Source organism: Salvia splendens, chromosome 10 (assembly GCF_004379255.2).
Source record: "Salvia splendens isolate huo1 chromosome 10, SspV2, whole genome shotgun sequence".
NCBI classification, from domain to species: domain Eukaryota; kingdom Viridiplantae; phylum Streptophyta; class Magnoliopsida; order Lamiales; family Lamiaceae; genus Salvia; species Salvia splendens.
The window spans coordinates 15,986,103-16,010,942 of NC_056041.1; the positions used below are offsets into that span (position 1 = coordinate 15,986,103).

Sequence of the window (24,840 nt, forward strand, 5' to 3'; positions counted from 1 at the left end):
GTGAATTATTCGTATCGTTTTATAATTTGTTATTAATGCGTACGTACTATACCCTAGCCCCTAAGCTTATTAAACCCTTAGGGGAAACAAGAAACGTGTGTCAAACATCATAACACATCACATCTTGTTCGTATGCATTGCAGTTCACAAATTGTGCATTATATAGTCAATTATATCCATTACTCGTTACCATGTGAAGATTACATACGTGTCTACGTACTATACCCTAGCCCTTAAGCTTATTAAACCCTTAGGGGAAACAAGAAACGTGTGTCAAACATCATAACACAGCACATCTTGTTCGTATGCATTGCAGTTCACATATTGTGCATTATATAGGCAATTATATGCATTACTCGTGACCATGTGGTGCATTATTCGTAGCGGTTTCCAGCCATTATTAGATTACTATTGTACCCTCATAATGCACAAAATAGGACAAATAATGCAACACGGGATTAATTACCCAATGTTGATCTTGACCGTCCATTTCTCTAATCTAATGGCTGATATTAAGAAGGAAAAAGGAGGAAATATAGGAAAAGGAAATGAATACATTCCTATATATATATATATATATATATATATATATATATATATATAGGGGAGCATTATTCTCCTTTTCATACCTAAGCTCATTTTCTCTTCTTAATATTAACCATTGGATCCTATGAATCAATGGACCACATTGATGCTGAAATTCTCAGTCCGCGTTGCATTATAGAACCTAACCTTATGCATTATGGGGGCAATATAGTAAATGGGAGAAATTCGAAGTGGCATATTTTTGACAATTGCGAATTTTCAGGGATTTGAACGTATCCATCTCTTCAACCTCTCTCATTCATTACTCTCTCAACCTATTCCACTCTCCCCACTCCCTCCACTCTCTAAAACCCTAGCCATTCATCGAGGGTGAAGAATTGACAGCAGCGATCCAAGATTCCGGCGATTAAAGTCCACCGGTGGTAAAATATTACCCAAATCTACACTCCTTGACTCGTTTTGGGGCATTTAATTTAGGGTATTGTCCATTATTTAATATTTTGGGTCAATTTTTTTCTGCAAAAAATGAAATTGTAAACTTTTGATCTAGGGTTCTGTCCATTATTTAATTTTTTTAGTTTATTGCTGAGTTGTATTTGGTATATGTTCTATATTTCCAATTGAAACCATACGGATTTTGTAGATGTTTCTGGAAATTATCGATTTTGTGTTCAGTGTGATGTCGATTCTGTCCAGTAATGACGATTTGGTTGATTATTGAGTTATATCTATGTTTTTTGTCGATTTGGATGAAGGAATTTAACAAATTTCGTTGGTGTGTATTACAGAGCATCAATGACGAAGAGAGACAGACCCTTCAAGAGTCAACGAACACATACTGAAGGTTACATAATTGTTTCCCTAGTTCTGATGCATTATTCGTTGGCTGTACTATATTATTGGGAAGTATTCTTGCATTATTTTGTATATGTAATGCATTATATAGAAATTTATTGACATAACCAGCAGTATATGATGCAATTTATGGGTATTGCGTGTACTGTTTACGTAAATCATTGAAGCTTACTTTTATATATTATATGGTTTGATTAGTGCATTATGTCTATACAGAAACCGTCATTATGTGCAGAAAAGTATGCAATATGTATGGTGTTGTGTGTTTTAGTGACTACAATAAGTAAATAGTACATATGTGCATTTTTTAGTTTGTACTGTGCATTATTGAACATGATTTATGCATTATGTTTACTAAATTATGCATTAATAAGCGCATTGGGTGTGTACTAATATCTACTCAGTCAGGATGAAATATGTTTATTAATTTGTGTGGGTACTGCATTGAGAATCTGTAGTAGTACATTTGTTGGAGTATATTGTGCATTATATGAGTTGTATTCATTATGTGCAGTAAATTATGCAATATGTAGGGTGTTGTGTGTTTTAGTGACTAAACTCAGGAATGAGTACATATGTGCATTTTTTAGTATAGACTGTGCATTATGGAACATAATTTATGCATTATGTTTACTAAATTATGCATTAGTAAGGGTATTGGGTATGTTGTAATAGCTGCCCAGTTAGTATGAATTTTTTATTATATTGTGCGGGTATTGCATAGTGAATCAGTAATAGTGCATTTTTTTTAGTATTGTGTGCATTATATGAGTGGCATTATTTATATTGTTTAATACATTTTTTGTGTAACACATGTGCATTTTTGTGTTTAGACAATGCATTATGAGTAATTTTTAATGCATTATGAGGTTGTGTTATGCATTATTTCATATGATATATGCATTAATCTGTAAAAAACTAGCACCATTATGTATTCTGATTTATTGATACTGTTTTGATGTATTACTTTGTTTGTTCCATATCAGAGAAGCGGCTAAGATCAGACATTGACGATGCAGTTGACGATGCTATTCCAGTTGACGAGAATTATGGTTTGGAGTGAGTCTTGGTTCGGCTATAATGAGATCTTGGTTAATGGGTAAACTGATATTCGGATAGATGTTTCAATTTAAAACTGTACTTTTTCGCAACATAATAAGTGCGTTTGGATATTAGCTAATGCTTTTGAGACTGCGTAAATTTTTTGTATTCAGCATTAAAGATTGTGCATTGTGTTTTACAATCTGTGCATTACTCCTTTATCGACTATCATTATTTGCAATATAGTGTTTGTTACGATAATAATTGTGTATATGCAAAGTCTGAGCTTTATGTGTAATTATATCGTCATTATTTACAGTTAATTATGCATTATAAGAAGTATGCATGGTAAATTTAAAGTGGATATAAACGTTGCAACAGAATTCAGGGGTGCATGGTTTATTTCAACTGGATATAAATTCAACATTAGATAAATTAGTGCATTATTTGATTAAAACGTTGCATTATTTACCAAGAAATTATCATTAATTAAAATTTTGTATTGAATAAGACATATCAACGGGCTGCATTATTTATTCCAATAAGTGAATTTTTTAATTTAACCGTTTCACCAGAATTCAGGGGTCCATGGAATATTAAAATCGGATATCAATTCTGCAATAGACATTTTTGTGCATTATTTTACTAAAACGTTGCATTATGACCTAGAAAAAAAAATTGGAACAAACAAAATAATTCATCAGAACACACCTGAAACAAAGTTGACTTCTTTAAAAAAAACCAAACATTGCATTATGATAGATATAAAGTTCCAATAACAAAAACAAAAACATGACCTAGTGCAACACACAAGAAGTTGCTATATGTACGTACTATACCCTATCCCCTAGTCTTATTAAACCCTGGGGGGAAACAAGAACCATGTGTCAAACATCGTATTACGGTACATTTTATTCGTATGCATTGCAGTTCACATAATTTGCATTATAAAGTCAATAATATGCATTACTCGCTTCAATTTGGTGCATTATTCGAATTGTTTTACAATTTGTAATTAATGTGTACGTACTATAACCTAGCCCCTAATCTTATTAAACCCTTGGGGGAAACAAGAACCGTGTGCCAAACAACGAAATACGGTAAATCTTATTTGTATGCATTGCAGTTCAGATTTTGATCATTATATAGTCAAATATATCCATTATATAGTCAAATATATCCATTAGTCAAATCTTATTCATACTTTTTCGCAACTTAATAAACAAAGGAAGAGCTGTGTCATACATAAACAAAGGAAGGGGCCGTGTCATACATAGGCAATTGCTGACTCCAGATCCCCACGATTTTTGTAGATAACACCCATGGTGCAATATGCTTCAGCATACATAGGTCGCTCTATTGCAGCTTTCTCGTAGCAATCAAGGGTTGTGTCATATTGCATCATTTCGGAATAGACGACACCGAGGTTATAATAAGCAGGCTGCAGGCAATGAACTGATACATCAAAATTTAAATACCAGAACAAAAAATCAATTAGCGAAAACTAATCATGTTCTGACACTTAATGCACCTAACACCAACTTTTATAATATGTACATTACGTAATACGTTAATTATGTATAACTCAAACACGTGCTATTTTTAAACGTTGTTTTTATTGTGTACGTACTATACCCTAGCCCCTAGGCTTATTAAACCCTTAGGGGAGATAAGAACGTGTGCCAAACATCGAAACAAGGCACATCTTATTCGTATACATTGCAGTTCACTTATTGTGCATTATATAGTCAATAATATGCATTAATAGTTACCATTCGGTGCATTATACGTACCGAACTATACGTTGTTATTAATGTGTAAGTACTATAACCTAGCTCTTACACTTATTAAACCCTTGGGGGAAACAAAAAATGTGTGCCAAACATCGAAACACGACACATCTTAATGTGTACGTACTATACCCTAGCCCCTAGACTTATTAAACCCTTAGGGGAAACAACAAACGTGTGCCAATGTCATCGAAACACGTCACATCTTATTCGTATACATCGCAGTTCACATGTTGTTCATTATACACTAAATAATATGCATTAGTCGTTAACATTAGGTGCATTATTCATATCGATTTTATACGTTGTTATTAACGTGTACGTACTATACTATACCCTAGCCCCTACACTTATTAAACCCTTAGGGGAAACAAGAAACGTGTGCCAAACATCGAAACACGGCATATCTTAATGTGTACGTACTATACCCTAGCCCCTACATTTATTAAACCCTTAGGGGAAATAAGAAACGTGTGCCAATATCATCGAAACACGGCACATCTTATTCGTATACATTGCATTTCACATATTGTGCATTATATAGTCAATAACATGCATTAGTCATTTCCATTTGGTGCATTATTCGTATTGGTTTTAACACGACAACACAATACACGAATTACTTGCTTTACAACGAGCGAATACTCGGACTGATGTGAATTGGTATTAACACAACCAACTGATACATAAACAAAGGAAGACAACACTGAATTACCTTATTCCATTATTGAGAGAACAACGATCGCTACAACGCCGACAACACAAGATTGTAATACTGAGGAGGTGTCAACGGAGAACGCCGGCAACGTGTGACTGAGCGACGAAGGAAAAATTGCAGACAGGGAGTAGGGAGAGAATCACGTCTAGGGTTAAACCTGGATGTAGATGAACGTCACGGCGGCGACGAGGAAGATGTACCAGTAGTCGCAAGAGCACCTCATCATCCTTGATTAATTGAATCCTCTCTCTCTTTGTTGGTTGTCGGAGCGTGTGGAGCGTAGGGAGAGGAAGAACGTGAATTCAATTGCAGAGATGGAGTAGAGAGAGAATCACGTCTGGAGCGTGAGAACAGAAGCAATAACCGTGAAGATCTTCAACGGAGTAAATTTAGGGAGTTGCCATGACCAACGATTGTATTCATTACCAAATTTGCCCTTTTTGGTTTTTAATATAATTAAATTTAATGATTAAAACCACTAATTTAGGCCATAGGATTTAGGAAATCAACGGCTGAGATCAAGAAGGAAAAAGGAGAAAATATGCAAAAAGGAAATGAATACATCCATATATATATATATATATATATATATATATATATATATATATAGGGTCTTGTTAGGTTGAGATTTTTTAGCTTAATTGAGAATTGAGATGCATTTTCAGCCACTCATTTTGAAATGTCAACTACAAGTAGATTATATCAACTAAGGGTATTATCGTCATTTCATTTCAATAGCCAGAATATCAAATGTCAACAACTAAAAAAACATTTATTTTTTAAAATTTTTTTAAAAAAAATTTTTAAATTTTTTTTAATTTTTTTAATTTTCACGCGATGTCAACTACGATGTGTAGCCTGCACATCAAATGTCAATAGCCCTGCACATCAAATGTCAATAGCCTGCACATCAAATGTCAACAGGTTATAGTTGACATTATATGTGTATAGGTGATATGAATCGTATATGTATGTGCAGTTGACATGAATTGTATATGTAGTTGACATTATATGTGTGTAGTTGACATGAATTGTATATGTAGTTGACAAAAAAATAAAAATAATAAAAAATCAAAAAAAAAAATTAATTTTTTTTAAAAAAATATTTATTAAATAAAATGTATGATGAAATTACCATTCTGCCCTTTCACAATTAATTAATGTAAAAATATTTTCCATGTGGTAAATTCTGGACCACTCATTTAATAAAAATGAGTGGCTAATAATGCATCTCAATTCTCAATTAGGCTAAAAATCTCAATTGATCACAACCCTATATATATATATATTGTACTCCCTCCGTCCCGGACTACTTGCACTTATTTCCTTTCTGGGCGTCCCAAGTTATTTGCACTCTTTTCATTTTTAGTAAAAATTATCACCTACAGTCGCAATTGTTGACTTTGCTATACACTCATTCCTTAATCTCCGTGCCGAAAAGGAAATGTGCGAGTAGTCCGGGACGGAGGGAGTACCAGTTACAAAATTGACTAAATTCGCCTCCCATCTATTTTGTGAAGGTGGCTTTACAAAACAATTTATACAAGTATCTTTTTTTCTTTTTTTTTTATTTTCACTTCGAAAATTTTGATTAGCCAATGGTCCCTACCCCTAGATTACAAAATAATTTGTAATACGAAATTTTCTAATTTATACTACAATCAAAATTTGGATGACAATTGATTTTGTGACGGTGGGTTTTATGAATGAATAATTGAGTAGAGAGGTTTACGTGGATTTGGCGATTAGTGTAAAATAGGAAGATGCATTTTGCTTCTACAAGTAACTAGAGCTCACGTGTCAGTTTGTGGTTGGCCTTCTCCGACGAAGTGCTCGCCCTTTAACCCCTCGCCCCATATATAAAGCGCCAGGTGGTTTCGTCTTCAAACTCGCGCACAATTTTGGGGCAATTCAGCTCAACCTTCCCCCTCACGTCAACTTGCCTTTCCTCACTTCTCTTCACTTCCTTTTCTCTCTTCGTCTCTTTCTCTCTCTACATATTTACACGTACGCGCTTGCATTTGCGGATAAATCGAGCTTCTGAAAGCTACTGTTTGAGGTATAAAATTCTGCTTTTTTCAAAGTTTATGCGTGTTTTAATGCCTTTAAATAATTACATCATTCGAGAATCGAGTTGAATCGAAGTAGATCGATGTTTTCAAGTGTGCATGCATAGTTTTGATTTTGGAGGTGTATTTGAATTCGAAATATTTGAAATCTAGTTTACTGGTTTTGGGGAATTGATTTTGAGCTGTGATTTTTTCATATATATATATATATATATATATATTTGGTTTCTGGTGATTTGTGTGGATTTTTTGGGAATGTATAAGAAAATGATTGTGCGTCCGGCGTTTGTTTTGCCTGCGTGTCGATATTTTCCTCCGTTTGTGCGTTTGCGGGAGAGTATGGTTGTACGTCGTCGAGCGTGTGTTGTACCTTCTACCCCATCGATGATTTCGTCGAAGCTCCGTGGAGGTGATTTCCTCGAATTGGATGATTTCCTCCGTTAGAGGCGTTGTTTGTTTTCATTCTCTTTCCCTGTTTGATCGGAAACTGGAGATTTTCGGTGAATATTCTTCCGATCGCTGATTGCGCTTATCTCAATCTGCAGAGGCGTTTTTGTATGCATTTTTGCTTGTACATCGGAACTAGGCTTTACTAACTCTCCGATTATGCAGTTGATTCTCGACCATTTCTAGAGAGTGGAAGAAAAATGACGGTGACGCCGAAGATCTCTCTCAATGAAGGGAACCTTGTGGTTCATGGGAAAACCATACTCACAGGCGTGGCTGACAACATTGTGCTGACTCCGGGATCAGGTGCCGGCCTTGTCGCCGGTGCATTCATCGGCGCAACGGCTTCACACAGCAAGAGCCTTCACGTCTTCCCAGTTGGCGTTCTAGAGTAAGCTCTCTGTCCGTCTTGATTATAAATCTATTTTTCGATTATGTTCTTTGACAAATAGAGTTAATTTATTTTATTTTTTTTGTGGAAAAGGGGTGTGCGGTTTATGTGCCTATTCCGATTCAAGCTGTGGTGGATGACCCAACGAATGGGAACCTGCGGGCAGGATATTCCGTTGGAGACGCAGTTCATGCTCGTTGAGAGTAAAGACGCATGTGAAGGGGAGCACGAAGACAGGCCGACTATATACACTGTCTTCCTGCCTCTTCTCGAAGGGCAGTTTCGTGCTGTTCTTCAGGGTAATGAGAAGAATGAGCTCGAGATTTGCCTCGAGAGTGGTGAGTTTGATTTTCATCAATATTATATGGTGAAGAATTACTTTATTTTAACAACACCAAATTCAAACATGATTGGATTTAATTGGAGATTTTGTTTGATATAATTCTGTTGCAGGAGATAATGCTGTTGAAACCAATCAAGGAAATTACCTTGTTTACATGCATGCTGGGACCAACCCTTTTGAAGTGATCAATCAGGCTGTGAAGTAAGTACTCCTTTTTCCCCTTCGTTTCAACCTCTTTCCAATTCACACTAATATAATACGGCGAAATTTTTCTGAAACAGAGCTGTGGAGAAACACTTGCAAACATTTCAGCACAGAGAGAAGAAGAAGGTGAGAATATGTTGCTTGATTGTTTTTTGTAACTGCTGGAGTGTAGAGGGATTTTGAAATATTACAGAGTATGCTTATGTCAAATTCCGACTGTGCAGTTGCCCTCGTTCATCGACTGGTTTGGCTGGTGCACCTGGGACGCTTTCTACACTGATGTCACTGCAGAAGGTGTCGAAGAAGGGCTCAAAAGGTAAGTTCTAGTTGGCTCTGATGTAACTAGTAGAATGCAAACTTAGTCGCTTACCTCATGTATTTAATCTGTCAGCTTGACGGAGGGACATACGCCTCCTCGTTTTCTCATCATAGATGATGGCTGGCAACAAATCGGGAGTGAGGTGAAGGACGCTGCAAATGCTGTTGTACAAGAAGGAGCTCAGTAAGACAATTAACTGTTATACTAAATGGACTTTGTTATACTTGAAAATCATTTGTTTTTACCTTCAACTTTCTATCTCTAGAACTTACCTGTTCGATATTTGATCTACAGGTTTGCAAACAGGCTAACAGGAATAAAAGAGAATGAAAAATTCAAGAAAAACGTCGAAAGTGATGAGCAAGAATCAGGTCTGAAGCAGGTGGTGAAAACATCAAAGCAGCAGCACAATGTCAAGTAAGATGCTACCAAGTTGTGTGTTTTCTGATGGTTTAACAGATCAAATCTACCAAAAATATAACCGACTTACTGTTTATTGATTTATAATTTCAGGTATGTCTATGTTTGGCACGCGCTAGCAGGTTACTGGGGCGGAGTGCAACCATCCGGTCCTGGTATGGAACACTATGAGACATCTTTGGCATACCCGGTGCAGTCACCTGGGGTTCTAGGCAACCAGCCGGACATTGTTATGGACAGCCTTGCTGTTCATGGCTTGGGACTGGTACACCCTAAGAAGGTCTTCAACTTCTACAATGAGCTTCACTCCTATCTGGCTTCGTGTGGTGTGGATGGAGTCAAAGTCGACGTGCAGAATATCATTGAGACTCTAGGTGCAGGCCATGGTGGTAGAGTATCTCTCACTCGTAGCTATCACCAGGCCCTTGAAGCCTCCATCTCTCGGAACTTTCCAGACAACGGGTGTATCGCTTGCATGTGCCACAATACTGATGGACTCTATAGCGCCAAGCAGACTGCTATAGTTAGAGCCTCAGACGATTTCTACCCTCGCGATCCTGCTTCACACACCATTCACATTTCTTCAGTAGCTTACAACACTGTATTCTTGGGTGAATTCATGCAGCCTGACTGGGATATGTTCCATGTGAGTACTGCTCGACTTTAGCTCTTTGAATTTATCAAATGTTCTTGTTGTAGAAGCTGACTCAAAATACTTGTTTTTACAGAGCCTGCATCCAGCTGCTGAGTATCATGCTGCAGCTCGATCCGTGGGAGGGTGTGCTATATATGTTAGTGACAAGCCTGGTAACCACAACTTCGACCTTCTGAAGAAGCTGGTTCTCCCCGATGGATCAATTCTCAGAGCACAGTTGCCCGGACGACCCACACTAGATTGCCTCTTTGTCGACCCAGCCAGAGATGGGACGAGGTTTGTTGAATCCTCTCCTTCTAATGCCTTATATCTACTGCAACATCAACGACCAAACTAACGTCAACTTACCACCATGAATCTTGCAGCTTGCTTAAAATCTGGAACACGAACAAGTGCTCTGGAGTGGTTGGCGTATTCAATTGCCAAGGTGCAGGGTGGTGCAAGGTAACTAAGAAGACGCGTATTCATAATGCCTCCCCCGGCACTCTCACTGGCTCTGTTCGAGCCACTGATGTCAACTCAATTGCTCAAATTGCTCGACCGGACTGGAAGGGAGAGACTGTTGCCTATGCTTATAGATCAGGAGAGGTAGTTCGGTTGCCAGAAGGGGCTTCATTGCCTGTCACTCTCAAGGTTCTCGAATACGAACTCTTCCACTTCTGTCCTGTGAAGGTAAGTTTTCCATCACACTCCATTTTTAACCTGGCACGGCACTTATTACTTACACTAACTGACAACCTACCTCAACCTCCGAAAACAGAATGTGACGGACAGCATTGCCTTCGCTCCCATTGGCTTGCTAGACATGTTCAATTCCGGTGCTGCTGTCGAGCAGTTTGAAGTCTACAATACCTCCATAACCAACGATGACACCGAGACTTCAATTGAAAACAGATCGCCTGTCGCTAAAATAGCACTTAGGGCTAGAGGATGTGGGCGCTTCGGTGTCTACTGCTCTCAACGGCCACTGAGCTGCACCGTGGACAACGTTGAAACTGAGTTTAACTATGAAGCAGCAAGCGGATTGGCAACCCTGATGATCCCAGTTCCCAAAGAGGAAATGTATAGATGGTGCATTGAAATCCAAGTTTAAGCAGTGAATACTTACTATCTAGATACAAATCCTAGTCCGAGACGGCTTCATGTCATTCGGAGAGCGTAGCTTTTGCCCTGGCTTTTGCCTTTTTTTCTCGAATAAAATTATCTATGTTTTTCTAGTCATCATCTAAATATATCTCTCATGTTTATCTCATTGAGTTTATATAGATATACGCTAAAAGATAGTGAATAATTGAAGAAGAAAGGGCTTAATTCAAGACAGTAGTTGTATGTGAAGAAACTCACCTCAATGAATGTGATCCAAAACTTCCACTCTGAATCAGGAGCCAGGAATCATGATATCAAACAGCCAATGAATCATTGCATCAAACAATGAATGAAGTTCACCACAAGTCTCGGCAAGAGCCATCGAAAACCCTGTGGAACCAAATTCTGTAGTCTGAAGTAACTTTGCAAGCCCTAAGGTTCTTCAGTACTCTAATAGTCGCAGCAAATTCGTCTTCAACGGACCATATGCAATGGCCAATCTCTCATTGTACTCATAGAGAGCGTAGCGTCCATGCAAATACACATGAATTTTCTTACGCATAGTTTCATCCAGACAATCAAGAAAATTGGAACATATATTATTGAGATAGAGTTACATAAGTAACATAACCATCAGTTCTATCTTATGTAGAACACAAATGAAGATACAAGACTCAGCCAAAAATAAAAGCACAAATAGCTCATGCCTGAAATTTGGCTATGGAGCCAAGAAATACTAAAACATGTCACAATTTAGCATATTTTTTTAGTTGTTTAGCAGCATCCCTTGCAGATTCTGGCACGGACATGTTGCAAAGAAGGGTGACTCTTGAGGATGCAATAAGCGTTTGAATCTCAGAGTTGGAAGGATCGCGTTTTGAGAGGCGAACTTCCCAGACCTGCTTAAAATGCAGTGAGATCTTTGTTAGAAGCAGATGATTTGAGGAAAACCTATATATTGTCATTTCAGATTGAATCACTAGACACGAATTATATGCATGTACTATAATAACTGAGTAGATCCCATTGTCAACACCAATCTCTTTGCTGCCTACCATCAGACGTATTTGAGCACCACTAGTTGCAGCTTTCGGATTGTATTTATGCATTTGTAAACTATAACCCTAAAATGAGAAGTTCGATTGTGACCTGTGCAAGGTCTTTTCATCAGCAATTTCAGTAAAGGTGCTACCAGATGAAGATTTATAGGATAGCGAATCGTTAAAAAAGAGAATACAACGAATTGTTGCTAGATGCACTCAATTGAAATCACAATTCAAGCGTTGGGCATCTGTGAACGAGCTATATTGTGCATCCCGTTGCCATTAAACATATAATCTAAATCGAAATAGTTTGGACTTAGAGAAAAATGAAGCAATTGTAAAGGATAACCTGAATGGATTTGCCAACATTTACTGGTGTAGCCTCAGCAACTACTAAATCACCTTCCTGCGCGCTTTTTAGATGATTGATACTTAGGTGTATACCAGCTACCCTTGTAAAACCCGAAGCAATATGAGCTCCTATGCTTGCCAAAGCCTCGGCTATCAAAGCTGAGATCCCTCCATGCAAAACTTTGAATGGCTGCGCATTTAAAAACGTAAGTTTTTTTGTAAAGCCAGAGATGGGATCAAGATAAATGAGTAAAAGGAGTAACACCTGACAGCACTGCGGAGTAATCAGGAGGCAGCCTGAAACTTTCTTAGCCGAGAGTTCATCAAATTTAAAGCCAATCATGTGAAGTGGAGCATCCAGACTCTCAGTCTCTGATGGTGGTATAGACAGAGAATTCTTTCCAGTATTCGGTGGTTGATTCATAGTTTTCTCTTTTAGCTGACCAGGAGTTCGATAGAGATGTTATCCAGGTCCTTTGAGGTGTGCACTAACTGGTCACTAACTTCACCAGTAATGAATTGACAGAGGTCGCTTTGGATTCTCAGGATCAGATCAAGAGACGGGGTGGCGAACTTCATCACCAAAGGAAAAAAATAAGATGAGAGCCATATTGATTAGATAAGAATGGATTTTATGTATACAGTGTGTTTAACAAAGAAAAAAAAGAAGTATAACAGCCTCCTTTTTTCAACATATAACATACTATCAAACTTAAGAAGTTTCTCAAATAAGCATGGAAACAGGAAAAGTAAAAATTAAAAGAGCAGAAAACCAAAACCTTAAGTGGCTGGATCAAATTAATTTACCATATGTCAAATTTAAGTTTACCCAGGAAACAATAACAACAAGCTAATTCTACAAAACCACACATCAAAGCTCACACCTCCGAATAAGCACAGAGGTAGGAAGACCAGAGGGATCATAATCTATTTTTGCATGCAAAACAGCCCAAAAGAACTACTCTCCATTTTCTAGAATGCAAAGGAAGAACTTAGATAAATGAATCAACAAGAAATTAGTGGTCCTTGGAAATATGAGATGATTGAAGCATGTGAGTTCACGTTTTCTTTAAATGTCCAGCTACCTAACACCAGCACACTGAAAAATCTACAATTATACCGAAAGAAACAAGACATAACCACCCAATGACCTTTTTTTTGGAAAAAAATCATTAATATGACAATTGAGCAAGAAAAAAAGGCCAGGGAAACAACACCAAACTAAACAATACAGGATTAGGCAAACAAATCAATGACGATCCAACACTCGAATATTTATTGTTATTTATGTATTTTTCGAAAGGACGGCCAAAAGTCTCACTTCTTCCAAGGTGAAGCATAATATATGAAGAATTTAAGCTAATCATAGAGAGAGAGAACACGGATAACACTAGTGAACAGATGATAACTGAAAAAGTATCCAAAATAAACGCATCAGTTTGAGCATAATTTGCATAAATGACAGCAGAATCGATATAAAGGCGTTCAAAATCGAAAGAAAAAAGGAATAAAAAGAGCGTGACATGCTCAGATGCGATAAACCAGGAGACGAATAGAGAAAATAACAGATCAGAAAACTATCATTTCGGATATTCAGGAAGTTTCGAGCAAGCGGAAAACTCACCGGCAATCTGCAGCTGAAAAACGTACAGATCTTCACTTCAGTTCGTGAGTGGTGATTGAATGGTGTAAACTCTTTGAATGCCATTGCCTTTATGATACAGCTGAATTTTGGGGGCTCTAATAAAATAGAGGGGGCTAAAATTCCATCCATCCATCCATCCATCCATCCATCCAAAAATCTGGTAAACGATTACACTTCCGATGATTAAATATTAGACTCAACTACATAAATGGTAATTCTTTCATTTTTCATACTTAATCTTTATTTTATATCATTTTTATACCTATAAATTATATTTATGGTACCTGATACAATTTTCATCCTAAAAATGTCCTCTAAACAAATACATTTTCTTATTTGTGTCATAAAAAATATTTTGGGCATACACAAAACTGGTACCAAAATAATATTATTATACTTAATTATCATTATAGTTATAATTATATTTAATTATTATAATAATATTATTGTTATAAGTACTACAAACTAGTAGTAGTAATTAATCACTATGCTATAATTATTTAAATTATGAATCATATAATATTATATAATAATAATTATTTATTATTATTATTTTATATTAAATTAATAACTAATCAATATAGTCTTAATAAAAAAATAAAATTGTGAATTGTATTCATAATGATATAAAGAGTTGAATATTTAGTTAGGTTTTTAAACCCTAAAATGAATATAAAATAATTTAATAAAAAATATTTAATTGATTTAATTACTTTAATTAGTTAATTTAATTAGATATTTTGTTCTTAATTTATAATATAAATGCAATTAGATGTATGTATAGAACACAGGGAAATAAGAAAAAGAAGACAAAAGAAAAAAGAAGAAATATAAACTAAGGAGAAAAAAGAAAGAAGAAAAAACCAATGTAGGAAAAAAGAAATAAGAAATGAAGACAAAAAAAACACATATTTGGTATTACTATTCAATTGAAATTTCCAAAATATTCTCAATAATAAAAAAATTACATGCTTGGTACCTAGGGTTATTTTTATCATAAGGTACCAAAAACGATATAAAATAAAGAGCATGTATATTTATGTGCGAACGTGGAAGATCAGTTATCATGAATGTATTTCATTCTATTTTATGATGTGATAGTTGCCTAATTTTAAAGTATTAAATTAAGATTGAGATTTAATTATCGTGTACATTAATGGGCGTGGACGTGGTCGGTCCTCAGCCGGAAATGAACTGTTCCAATTGAAATGTATTGTTAATTTTATGGGAGAAATAGTGTTTGTCGTTTTATGGATTAATACTTGTCAAGTAATAGTTCAAAGTGTAAATTAGTCGTGTAAATAGATTCAAAGTGTAAAAAAAATAAAAATAAAAAAAGTGTAAATTAGGCGTGTGTGTTTATGAATTGAATTTTTTTATAAAAAAATTGGTAACGCACTCATTTATTAAAAGTATTTTTCAGAATTCCATTAATCTTTGAGTTTAAGCTGTGCTTAGGTTCTCCCATAAGATAAGTGTATATTTGGTTTATGGTTTGTATGTAGGAGTACTACAATTTAATGATTTATTATTAGGTTAGTCCAACTTTAATAATCGTTTCGTTTTATAAGGCTATACAATCTTTTATTTTTAGTCCTGTCACATAAAAGTATATTTTCTAATTTTTTAAAAAAATCTCTTTAATAAGATGTAACTTATTCTTCTTTATAAATACTTTAATACTTTTTTTATCTCTCTCGCTTTATTATTGAGACATTAAAATTTATATTCAACTAAAAATGTATATTTCTGTGGAATAGAAAGAAGAGAAGAAAGAAATTAGTATATACTCCCTCCGTCTAGGGCTGACAATTTTCGACACGACACGATAATCTGACACGAATCCGCACGAAATTATTGGGTTGGGTCAAGTCTTATTGGATCCGTGTCCTTATCGGGTTGACCCATTAAGAACCCGATAATTTCGGGTTGGGTTCGGGTCGGATGTGGGTCGGATACGGGTAACCCATTAAGAAATAATATTATTATTTTTATTATTATTTAAAAATATATATATTACTTTAATTTTTTAATTTCTTATAAATTAGGTTTAACTAGTATAAAACGAATTTTAATTGTGTAAATTAGGTTAAAAATTAAGGTTTAATCGTGTAATATTAGGTTTTAATAGTGTAATATCAGGTTCGGGTTGTTATCGTGTCGTGTCAACCCATATTATATCGTGTCGATAACGGGTTCGTGTCGGGTGCGGGTCGTGTTTGGATTTGAAGGTAGCAGGTCGGGTTCGTGTTCGGATTTACAGTTTCCTTAACAAGTCGGGTTCAGGTTAGGCCTTATTGGGTTGGGTCATCATCAAGTTGACCCGATAACAACCCAATCCGCACGATTTGCCAGCCCTACCTCCGTCCACCATTAGGAGTCTCAATTCTTAACGGCACGGGTTTTAAGAATTGTTAAGAAAAGTAAGTGGAAAAAAGTTAGTGAAATATGACTCTCACTTGTATATATTAATTTTAAATGAAATATGAGTGGAATGAGTTAGTGGAAGGTGAGACTATATTAACATTTATGGTAAAAGTGAATCGGGACTCCTATTCGCGGACGAACTAAAATGAAAAAACGGGACTCCTATTTGCGGACGGAAGGAGTAGCTAATACTAATAATGGAGTGTGACTAGCCATCAAATGATTTTTCAAAAATATACTGTACTGCTACTATTTATTAAAAATAATATACAGAATTAACCATCTTACAATTTAATTATGAAATATTATTATATTATTATTCTTTTCTACTTAATTAAAAGGTAATATGCTTATTTATGTATTTCATTTTTCGATTTGAAAATAAAATTAGATAGTATTAAGAATATGAAATTCGAATTTTACTGCTTCTTCCTCATAAACAACGGAAGCTCTGCTAAGCCATAGCTTTCTGTATTGAAATAAAAGGTTCGAAATGGACAAATACATACTCCATCCATCCCATAAGAGCATCCACAGTGGGGAGGATGTCCCGGCGGACATCCCGACGGACTTCTCAAAAACACCTCTTGTCACGTCATAAGGACATCTCACTGCACTCTCATGTCATAAGGACATCCCACTGCAAAATATTGGACATCCCTAAAGACATCCCTTCGAACATCCACAAGAATAAAAATTCACAAATTCACCAAATTAAACAATTTACCGAATTAAACAATTTACGGAATTAAAAATCGGGACGTCCGCCGGGAACCCAAAATGGCGGACGTCACGACGGACGTCGTCGGAAATCCGCGGAACTCCGGTGTCCGCGAGCGACGTCCGCGTCTGCCGGTCGCTCGCCTAATGGCGGACGTCCCGCACGCCGGTCCGAAGTCCGTCGGGACGCCCGCCGCTGCGGATGCTCTAAGAATATGCACTCTTTCCTTTTTAGTCCATCCCACAAGAATATGCACTTTCTAATTTTGTAAATTTTTTTCTCTTTGATGAGGTGGGACCTACTAACAATACTTTAATTATTTTTTCTCTCTACGTCTCTCTTACTTTACCAATTTTACATTAAAATTCGTGTCAAACCCAAAGTGCATAATCTTTGGTGACGGATGAAGTATTAAGCATAAGGCAACAGATTTGATGATAGTAAATCCGCTCTTCACGGACTATCACCCAATGTCTTTCATGGGCATGTAGCCCAAATGGGGAGTATTATGTTATTTAAGGATACTTCTGTGTAGTATGAGTAGTTTTAGTTACTGTTCTATATTATGTTTTGAACGTTTAGTTATAAAACTCATGTTATTATCTGTATAAATAAAGTATTATGTTTTGTGCATTACTTGTGTAGTTGTGTTATTTGGTTTTGCTTTGATCGCAATAAGTATTTGGAATGACCAGTTAGAAATAGGCATGTATAATCACCTTGCATTAATTATCATGCTACAATCCATAATTGATTTGTTGTGTTATTATATTTGCATATATGATTACTGATGGATATAATCACGAAAAATGTGGTGACTGTCTTTTTAGTCATATGTCAATATGGTTAATAATAAGATTGTTCGGGTATACACTCGTGATAACATATTTAAGCTATCATTTGGTTTGTACACATTTATTTGGTGTCATGTGTTGTCCAAGTGGGAGATTGTTGGAAATTTGAGCTTCCACATGACTATTTAATGTGTGTGACTATCTTTCGACTGCCTAATTAAAGTGATCAATTAAAGACTAATATTTAATTTATTTTGTAAATAAGTGTAGATATCATAAGAGATTTTGATTTGTCGAGGGACCAAATAAAAAATAAAGGGTCTTAAATATTTTATACTCTCTCCGTTCCACTCTGAGTGGAGCATTTATAATTCGGCATGAGATTGTATGTAATGTTGTTTTGTAAGCAAAGTTGAGCGAATAAGTAAAAGGGAGAGAGGAAAAAAAAGTAGACTATATGTAATTCGGCATGAGATTGTATGCAATGTTATTTTATGGTCTCTAGACGTCAGAAGAATGATTCGATATCTCTTTATTCTCCCTACAAACTATTGTGAAGAATGTCTTTGATCTTCTGGACGTTCCATAGCAGTTGTAACATAATTCCACCATTTAATTCAATATGGATCAAGGTACGTTTCCGCTTTACAGTTTATGCTTTTCCTTCGTTGTTCTTGGTTAATCATAGCTTTATGTAATTGTTGATTTAGTTATTCCAAGATTTGCAACATAGGTACTTTTGAACTGTAAAATTACTCTATTGGATTTTCTTTTATTCAGCAAGTTGCTACCATTTCTATCTCATAAAAAAACTCTATTTGTTTCTAGTCCAACAAATGAACTACATCGGTTGATAACTAACTGATATAGGTAAATATAACTAGTTGATCACTCTTATAATTAATTTATGAGCGAATTGGCGGATTGAGGATTTTAAGGTTAGGGTCCCAAATTACCAAATTAATATACTCATTATTTGTAGTGAGGTGATATTTTTAATGGATGTTACTGAACATAGCTACATATTGGCGGTAGAGGATGCAAAACATAGAAAAATGGGTAATGAGTGAGATAGATAGACATAAAATGAGAAAGTAACTAGAGATACATGTTGCAATTTTTGTCTTTTTAGTAGAAGCAATATCGATGTTGAAAAAATTGATAGTGTCGAGAAATCAACAATAGCAGTACTTCGATAAATAACACTATCATAAACTTTAATTGTACAATATATAAATATATCGTCCAAGTATCAAAGATCGATTAGTTATACAAGTATCAATCATAATTTGATATTTTTGCTATAAGTAGTTAAGTATAATGAGTGGGGACACTTATTTTTATTATGTTGAAAGGTCTATCAGTCTAATACTAAATTCTAAAATATAAATTATTGGATAGGGGTATTTATTGGATAGGGGTATTCGGTTTGGAAGGTTGTATCTCGACATTAAATTTATAGTAGGTTTGTTTCATAAGATTCAATCGTATAAATCAATCTTAGATAGAAATCTATGAGATAATTAGTCATAGCTAACTCCATATGACTAAAATAATTTCACTTAATTATAGATTATATATTGATATTATTTTATTGTGATGAACATCACCTAAAAGAATGACTTAATAAAAGAAGTATTCCACCTCGAATGGGACAGATAAAATATTTATTCGGAAGATAACAAGTGTATTAGGCCACCCGCAATGGGGCGCCCGATGGCGTCTATCGTCCTCGGGCGCGGACGATGCCCACATTGTGGGTGGCCGCCATCGTCCGCGCCCTACGTCCGCGACCGATGCATAGGGCGCGCCCTACGTCGGGGACGATGGCCTATCGTCCGCACCATCGTCCGCGCCATTGTGGGATCGACGGACGATGACCCGGACGATGGCACGCGTTTTCGATGGCTATTTAAACCTCGTTTCTCATTCACTTGTTCGTACGAACGTCGCACCTCTCTCATTTCGCTCATCTGTCACATTTCTACCTCTCTCAAATACCAAAATGAACCACGACGATGACGCCGCTAGTTCTAGCTCCTCGGAGTCGGGTAGTTCGACCTCGGCCACCTCGGAAGCCTTAGATGCAGCCGTTGAAGAGGCCATGGCGGAATACTTAGCCCAACTGCAGCGCGATGCGGCGGCAGCGGAGCAGATCCACTGGCCTATTCGACGTCGAAGGTCTGTCCGACGCGACCACGCGACAGCTCACGAACGTCTGATTGCAGACTATTTTGCCGATAAACCACGGTGGGGACAAACTGTTTTCCGCCGTTGGTTTAGAATGCCGCGTTACCTTTTTCTCAGCATTGTCCGGACGTTGTCATCACTTGATGAATACTTCACGTATCGGGAAGACGTCGTCGGCAGACCCGGCCTTACACCGTTGCAAAAGTGCACGGCTGCACTCCGTCAGTTGGCCTACGGCACCACGACGGACATTTTCGACGAGTACCTCCACGTCGGGGAGACAACAGGTCGGGAGTGTCTGAAGAGATTTTGTAGGGGAGTTGTGGAGGCCTACAGCGACACATATTTGCGCAAGCCGACTGCCGCTGATTGCCAAGGCCTGATGAAGATGCACGAGACGACGCACTGCTTTCCTGGGATGCTAGGGAGCATCGACTGTATGTACTGACAGTGGAAGAATTGTCCGACGGCGTGGAGAGGCCAATTCACAAGTGGATACAAGGGCAGCCACCCGACGATGATCCTCGAAGCCGTCGCTGACCATCGACTCTGGATCTGACATGCTTACTTCGGCATAGCCGGGTCGAACAACGACATTAACGTCCTCAACTCATCCACCCTCTTCACCGAGCAATGCAATGGCAACAGCCCGACCATCGAGTTCACTGCCAACAGCCGCCAATACAACATGGGGTACTACTTGGCCGATGGCATATATCCATGGTGGCCTGTTTTTGTGAAGACGATCAGCTGCCCAATTGGTGAGAAGAGGACTTTATTTGCGCAAAAAACAGGAGTCGGCGCGGAAAGATGTCGAGCGGGCATTTTGTGTGCTCCAAGCACGGTGGGCAATTGTGAAGGGGCCGGCTCGTCTCTGGTTCAAGGAAGTCATCGCCGATGTCATGTATGCGTGCATAATCATGCACAACATGATAGTCGAGCATGAGGGTGGGAGCATCACCGACTGGAACGATGATGACGGTGCATCTAGCTCGTCCAGCACGGCGACCGAGCCCCCCGCTGGAGGATTACCGCCGGGCTTCAATGAGGTTCTAGCTAGACATGCCTCAATGCGCAACCAACAAGACCATGTTCAGCTCATGAACGACATGATTGAAGAAATGTGGGTCCGTAACCGGCGTCACTGAGTTTGCTTATTTTTTAAATTCGTATTGTAATTTATTAATTTCTATAAATGAAATGAAGTTTTTTCTCAATTTTTGTTGTTATTTAAATATTCAAATAAAATGAAAATTCATAGGGCGCACCAAAGGCGCGCCTTAGGGCGTCACATTGCAGGTGCGGTGTAAGAGATAAAACTGATGACGTGGCGCGGCATAGGGCGCGGGTGCGGCTTAGTACGCCCCATTGGCCTTATAATTGCAAATCATCAACATAAGCGTGAAATGAAGAGAATAAAAACAATTATATACAGTACAAATGTACAATAATAAACTTTACAAATACGTAGAAAGTACGATTGTTTAAAAGACAATACTCCTCTCTCCGTATATAAAGCAAAACCCTAAATCCCCTCGCATTACTATTGCCGTTCACTCTGACCGCCGCCGTTCACAATTAGGGTTTCTGCGCCTCCCTCCAATTTCAACAACTATCTTCCACATACGCATATTGACAGTATACAGAAATGGTGGAGGAAGGAGTTAAATCACGGGATCCGATTTTCAGAGACATCCGTCGATACTATTGTGAGTACTGCGGGATTTGTCGATCCAAAAAAACCCTTATCGCCGCTCACATCCAAGCTCAACACGCGGTACGTGTAGTTAATTGTTTTTAATTTTTTCAAGCTTTGAATTTTGTGGGTAATTGAAACTGGAACTTCTGCAATTATTTTATTGAGCTCTGGTTTGTAAGTTTGTTGTGTTTTTGGGTATTGCAGGAGGAATTAAAGGAGAAGGAGCTGAATGAAGAAAATGATAACGGTGAAAAATTAAACAAGTGTGAAGAATGCGGTTTGAGTTTCTCAAAACCTGCTCATCTTAAGCAACATATGCAAAGCCATTCGCTCGAGGTGAATTTTGCGTTGATTTTCTAAATATCTCCACTTGTTATTAAAATATTGGTATCTAATCTTATTTAGAATCGAGAATGGATCATTATATAAGAAATACTATGTTACAGTGATTGTAATTAATAGCTATATCGATTTGCGTCCTTATTATTAGACTATTATGTTGTTTGAATGGAATCATTGGGTGTTTTTCTCTGATTCATTTGTTTTTTTCTTGGAATATAAACGTATAGTATTTTGCAGATTGAAATTAGGCAGAAAAATGCCATGTTACATTACTGGGTGTGAAGCATTGGATCCCAAAAAAAAGAACTCCAAAATGCGAGAGGCAACAAATCTTGACTGGATCAGTACCAGGTGGGTGACTGCCTGGGAAGCTCCATCAAGTGTGTGCCTCAGTCACGCTTGCTCTTCCTTGAGGTTTGAGGGTTCTCTTGTTCATGTGATGGGATAAAGCACACAGTTGCCCAATTTTTTTTACTGATACGTGTGCTTTTACAGAGGCCATTCATATGTTCGGTGGATGACTGCGACTCTAGTTACAGAAGGAAGGACCACTTGAACAGGCACATGCTTCAACATCAGGGGAAATTGTTTGATTGTCCGGTTGAGAGCTGTAAACGGACGTTTACTCTACAGGGTAATATGACACGTCATGTGAAAGATTACCATTATGAATCTGCTCATACAGACATTGAGCAACCTAAGGGATCCGACTCCGCAAAGTCTAATGAATATGAGGAGTCTCAAGAGAAATTGCTTGAATGTCCTGTTAAGGACTGTAAACGGACTTTTAAATCAGATGGTCACATGGCATGGCATGTGAAACAGTTCCATGGCGAATCTGCTTGTGCTGATGTCAATCATCCTATGGAGCATGTGTGTGCTGAGCCTCATTGTGGGAAAGTGTTTAGATATGCCTCCAAATTGTGTAAACACGAGGACTCTCATGGTAAGTTGCATTTAAGCTGTTTATTTGGTTTTGTCTTTTTTGCTGTCTTTATCATTATTAATCACTGACAAATTTTTTGGCATAATGCAGTCATGTTGGATTCTTCGGAGGCTTACTGTGCTGAACCGGGCTGTATGAAATATTTCTCAAATGAGAGGTGCCTCAAGGAGCACATACAGTCGTGCCATCAATACGTTATGTGTGATGAATGTGGCACGAAACAGCTGAAGAAAAACATCAAGCGTCACATGCGCATGCATAAATCAGAATTAAGTTCTACAGAAAGGATCAATTGTAGCGTCGAGGGATGCTCACTAACATTTTCTACTGTAAGTTTGGAACTTTGATGTCACAACTATCCATTATCCAACTTGTCGGAGTGTTACTTGTGTGACATGTTTATTTTTTTACAGACATCAAATCTCAACAAGCATATGAAGGCCGTACACTTGGAACTTAAACCATTTGCTTGTGGCATGCCTGGTTGTAACAAGAGATTTGCATTCAAACATGTGAGAGACAATCATGAAAAATCTGGGTGCCATGTCTATACTCCGGTGAGTGTCTTTTAAATCTGCGATCAATTACTTAGCCTTGCTGTGTGTGAATGGCAGCATATCTGCAGCATCATATGAATCATGTTTGACATTCGCGTTACATGTTTAGGGAGGTGATTTTGAGACATCTGATGAGCAATTCCGGTCGAAGCCAAGAGGTGGCCGGAAGAGGAATTATCCTGTTATCGAGACACTGATGCGGAAGAGGATCGTTCCACCCAGTGAATCAGACCTTGATAGGAACGAGGGAGGCGATTCCCCATCATGTCAATTCTGAAATTAACAAATCTATGATTAGAGGTATATTTTGTATGTAAGATGTACAGTGTATGTGCCACGATAAATATGGAGTAGTATTTTGGAATATTTCGAATATATAGGAATTATTTCTGGTGTGAGCTTGTGTATGCATCCTTTTCATTTGAACTTACCTCATATAATTAAGCCCTGTATTAAAAAACTTAAAACACAAAAATGCAAAATATTTAGAACCAAAGAAACGGAAAGAGGAAAACAGTAACGAAAAACCCACTAATCATAGCTCTTTGAGATTCTCATTTCTTTGCTTCTTCATTTCCTGGTGGCTTTGGTTCCTCCACTTTGGCTGCTGCTGGTATTCCTCCGTCGATGCAGCTTCGGCATTTGCTCTCCACCCATCCCTCCACATCATGTTCCCCGCTGCAGAGACGAGCGATGATTCTAGCGACAACTGCAATGATGATTCACTGCCAAATTCACCACCAGAGTCTCGATTGAATGACGAGCAGTCAGCAGAGTGGCCAGCTTCTGCTGCCACCCGCCATCACTGGCACCGGCTCCACCAATGGTGGAGCAGTTGAGCCGTTGTAGTTTTGTTTGTGAGGAAAACTAGAATCGGACAACAGAGACTGATGATGAAACTAGACAAATGGCTGTTTTTGTTGTGAGGGAGGGAGGGAGGGAGGGAGAGAAACACAAATGCAATCATTTTTAACATTTCTGCAGCAGAAAAGGAACTTTGAACAACAATGGCGTTGTGCCCACAATCACTTTTCCCTGGTTGTTCCCCTTCACATTGCAATAGTTATTTGCGATGTGACTTCCTCTCTTGAAAATATAAATCGATAAACATATGAGATCCTGCATTTCACATGTTAGTAGATACGTAGGACAAAGCAAAACCTCTTATTTTATTTTATTTTTTGATCAGCCCTTTTTCAAATTATATTTCTACAAAATACAAACGTTAGGCAAAGGCTAAG

At 37.5% G+C, this 24,840-nt stretch overlaps 3 protein-coding genes and 2 long non-coding RNA genes across 10 annotated transcripts; 3 read left to right on the plus strand and 2 right to left on the minus strand.

Moving 5' to 3' along the window:
• The first annotated feature begins 939 nt into the window (after positions 1 to 939).
• Positions 940 to 2,405, plus strand: LOC121752146. Its single transcript, XR_006040266.1, has 3 exons — positions 940 to 1,024; positions 1,335 to 1,390; positions 2,388 to 2,405. It is a non-coding gene; the product is annotated as an uncharacterized LOC121752146 (long non-coding RNA).
• Positions 2,406 to 6,835: 4,430 nt separating this feature from the next.
• LOC121751627 (probable galactinol--sucrose galactosyltransferase 2) lies at positions 6,836 to 11,015 on the plus strand. Of its 3 annotated transcripts, none has more exons than XM_042146417.1 (12): positions 6,836 to 7,009; positions 7,632 to 7,857; positions 7,951 to 8,195; positions 8,311 to 8,401; positions 8,482 to 8,530; positions 8,629 to 8,720; positions 8,796 to 8,906; positions 9,018 to 9,140; positions 9,237 to 9,789; positions 9,872 to 10,074; positions 10,164 to 10,470; positions 10,559 to 11,015. In XM_042146417.1, exons 2-12 carry the CDS (start codon positions 7,667 to 7,669, stop codon positions 10,889 to 10,891), a joined length of 2,298 nt encoding a protein of 765 aa, XP_042002351.1. In that variant the 5' UTR covers positions 6,836 to 7,009; positions 7,632 to 7,666; the 3' UTR covers positions 10,892 to 11,015. The 3 variants fall into 3 exon arrangements, with proteins under 3 accessions (XP_042002351.1, XP_042002349.1, XP_042002350.1); XM_042146415.1 differs by lacking the exon at positions 6,836 to 7,009 and adding an exon at positions 7,058 to 7,428; XM_042146416.1 differs by lacking the exon at positions 6,836 to 7,009 and adding an exon at positions 7,432 to 7,519.
• On the minus strand, positions 8,422 to 8,913 carry LOC121751629. Its single transcript, XR_006040134.1, has 2 exons — positions 8,775 to 8,913; positions 8,422 to 8,689 (listed from the first exon to the last, which is right to left on the minus strand). It is a non-coding gene; the product is annotated as an uncharacterized LOC121751629 (long non-coding RNA).
• Positions 11,016 to 11,462: 447 nt separating the features above from the next.
• LOC121751628 (1,4-dihydroxy-2-naphthoyl-CoA thioesterase 1-like) lies at positions 11,463 to 14,075 on the minus strand. Of its 4 annotated transcripts, none has more exons than XM_042146419.1 (4): positions 13,903 to 14,075; positions 12,544 to 12,851; positions 12,277 to 12,468; positions 11,463 to 11,783 (listed from the first exon to the last, which is right to left on the minus strand). In XM_042146419.1, exons 2-4 carry the CDS (start codon positions 12,700 to 12,702, stop codon positions 11,631 to 11,633), a joined length of 504 nt encoding a protein of 167 aa, XP_042002353.1. In that variant the 5' UTR covers positions 12,703 to 12,851; positions 13,903 to 14,075; the 3' UTR covers positions 11,463 to 11,630. The 4 variants fall into 4 exon arrangements, with proteins under 4 accessions (XP_042002353.1, XP_042002354.1, XP_042002356.1 ...); XM_042146420.1 differs by lacking the exon at positions 13,903 to 14,075 and adding an exon at positions 13,163 to 13,754; XM_042146422.1 differs by lacking the exon at positions 13,903 to 14,075 and adding an exon at positions 13,086 to 13,754.
• A 7,484-nt stretch (positions 14,076 to 21,559) lies between these two features.
• LOC121753048 (transcription factor IIIA-like) lies at positions 21,560 to 23,997 on the plus strand. Its single transcript, XM_042148197.1, has 6 exons — positions 21,560 to 21,832; positions 21,959 to 22,090; positions 22,592 to 23,042; positions 23,133 to 23,371; positions 23,456 to 23,599; positions 23,709 to 23,997. The coding sequence occupies exons 1-6, from the start codon at positions 21,704 to 21,706 to the stop codon at positions 23,874 to 23,876; spliced, it is 1,263 nt and encodes a 420-aa protein (XP_042004131.1). The 5' UTR covers positions 21,560 to 21,703; the 3' UTR covers positions 23,877 to 23,997.
• The last annotated feature ends 843 nt before the right edge of the window (positions 23,998 to 24,840 follow it).

Coding starts and splice junctions, on each gene's coding strand:
- LOC121751627 (XM_042146415.1), top strand. CDS start 7,275: ATGTATAAGAAAATGATTGTGCGTCCGGCGTTTGTTTTGCCTGCGTGT. Junction 8,721..8,795: donor GTCGAAGAAGGGCTCAAAAG/GTAAGTTCTAGT, acceptor TTAATCTGTCAG/CTTGACGGAGGGACATACGC. Junction 9,141..9,236: donor AAGCAGCAGCACAATGTCAA/GTAAGATGCTAC, acceptor TTATAATTTCAG/GTATGTCTATGTTTGGCACG.
- LOC121751628 (XM_042146419.1), bottom strand. CDS start 12,702: ATGAATCAACCACCGAATACTGGAAAGAATTCTCTGTCTATACCACCA. Junction 12,469..12,543: donor TTACTCCGCAGTGCTGTCAG/GTGTTACTCCTT, acceptor TTAAATGCGCAG/CCATTCAAAGTTTTGCATGG. Junction 11,784..12,276: donor ATGTTGGCAAATCCATTCAG/GTTATCCTTTAC, acceptor CATTTTAAGCAG/GTCTGGGAAGTTCGCCTCTC.
- LOC121753048 (XM_042148197.1), top strand. CDS start 21,704: ATGGTGGAGGAAGGAGTTAAATCACGGGATCCGATTTTCAGAGACATC. Junction 21,833..21,958: donor ACATCCAAGCTCAACACGCG/GTACGTGTAGTT, acceptor TGGGTATTGCAG/GAGGAATTAAAGGAGAAGGA. Junction 22,091..22,591: donor TGCAAAGCCATTCGCTCGAG/GTGAATTTTGCG, acceptor GTGCTTTTACAG/AGGCCATTCATATGTTCGGT.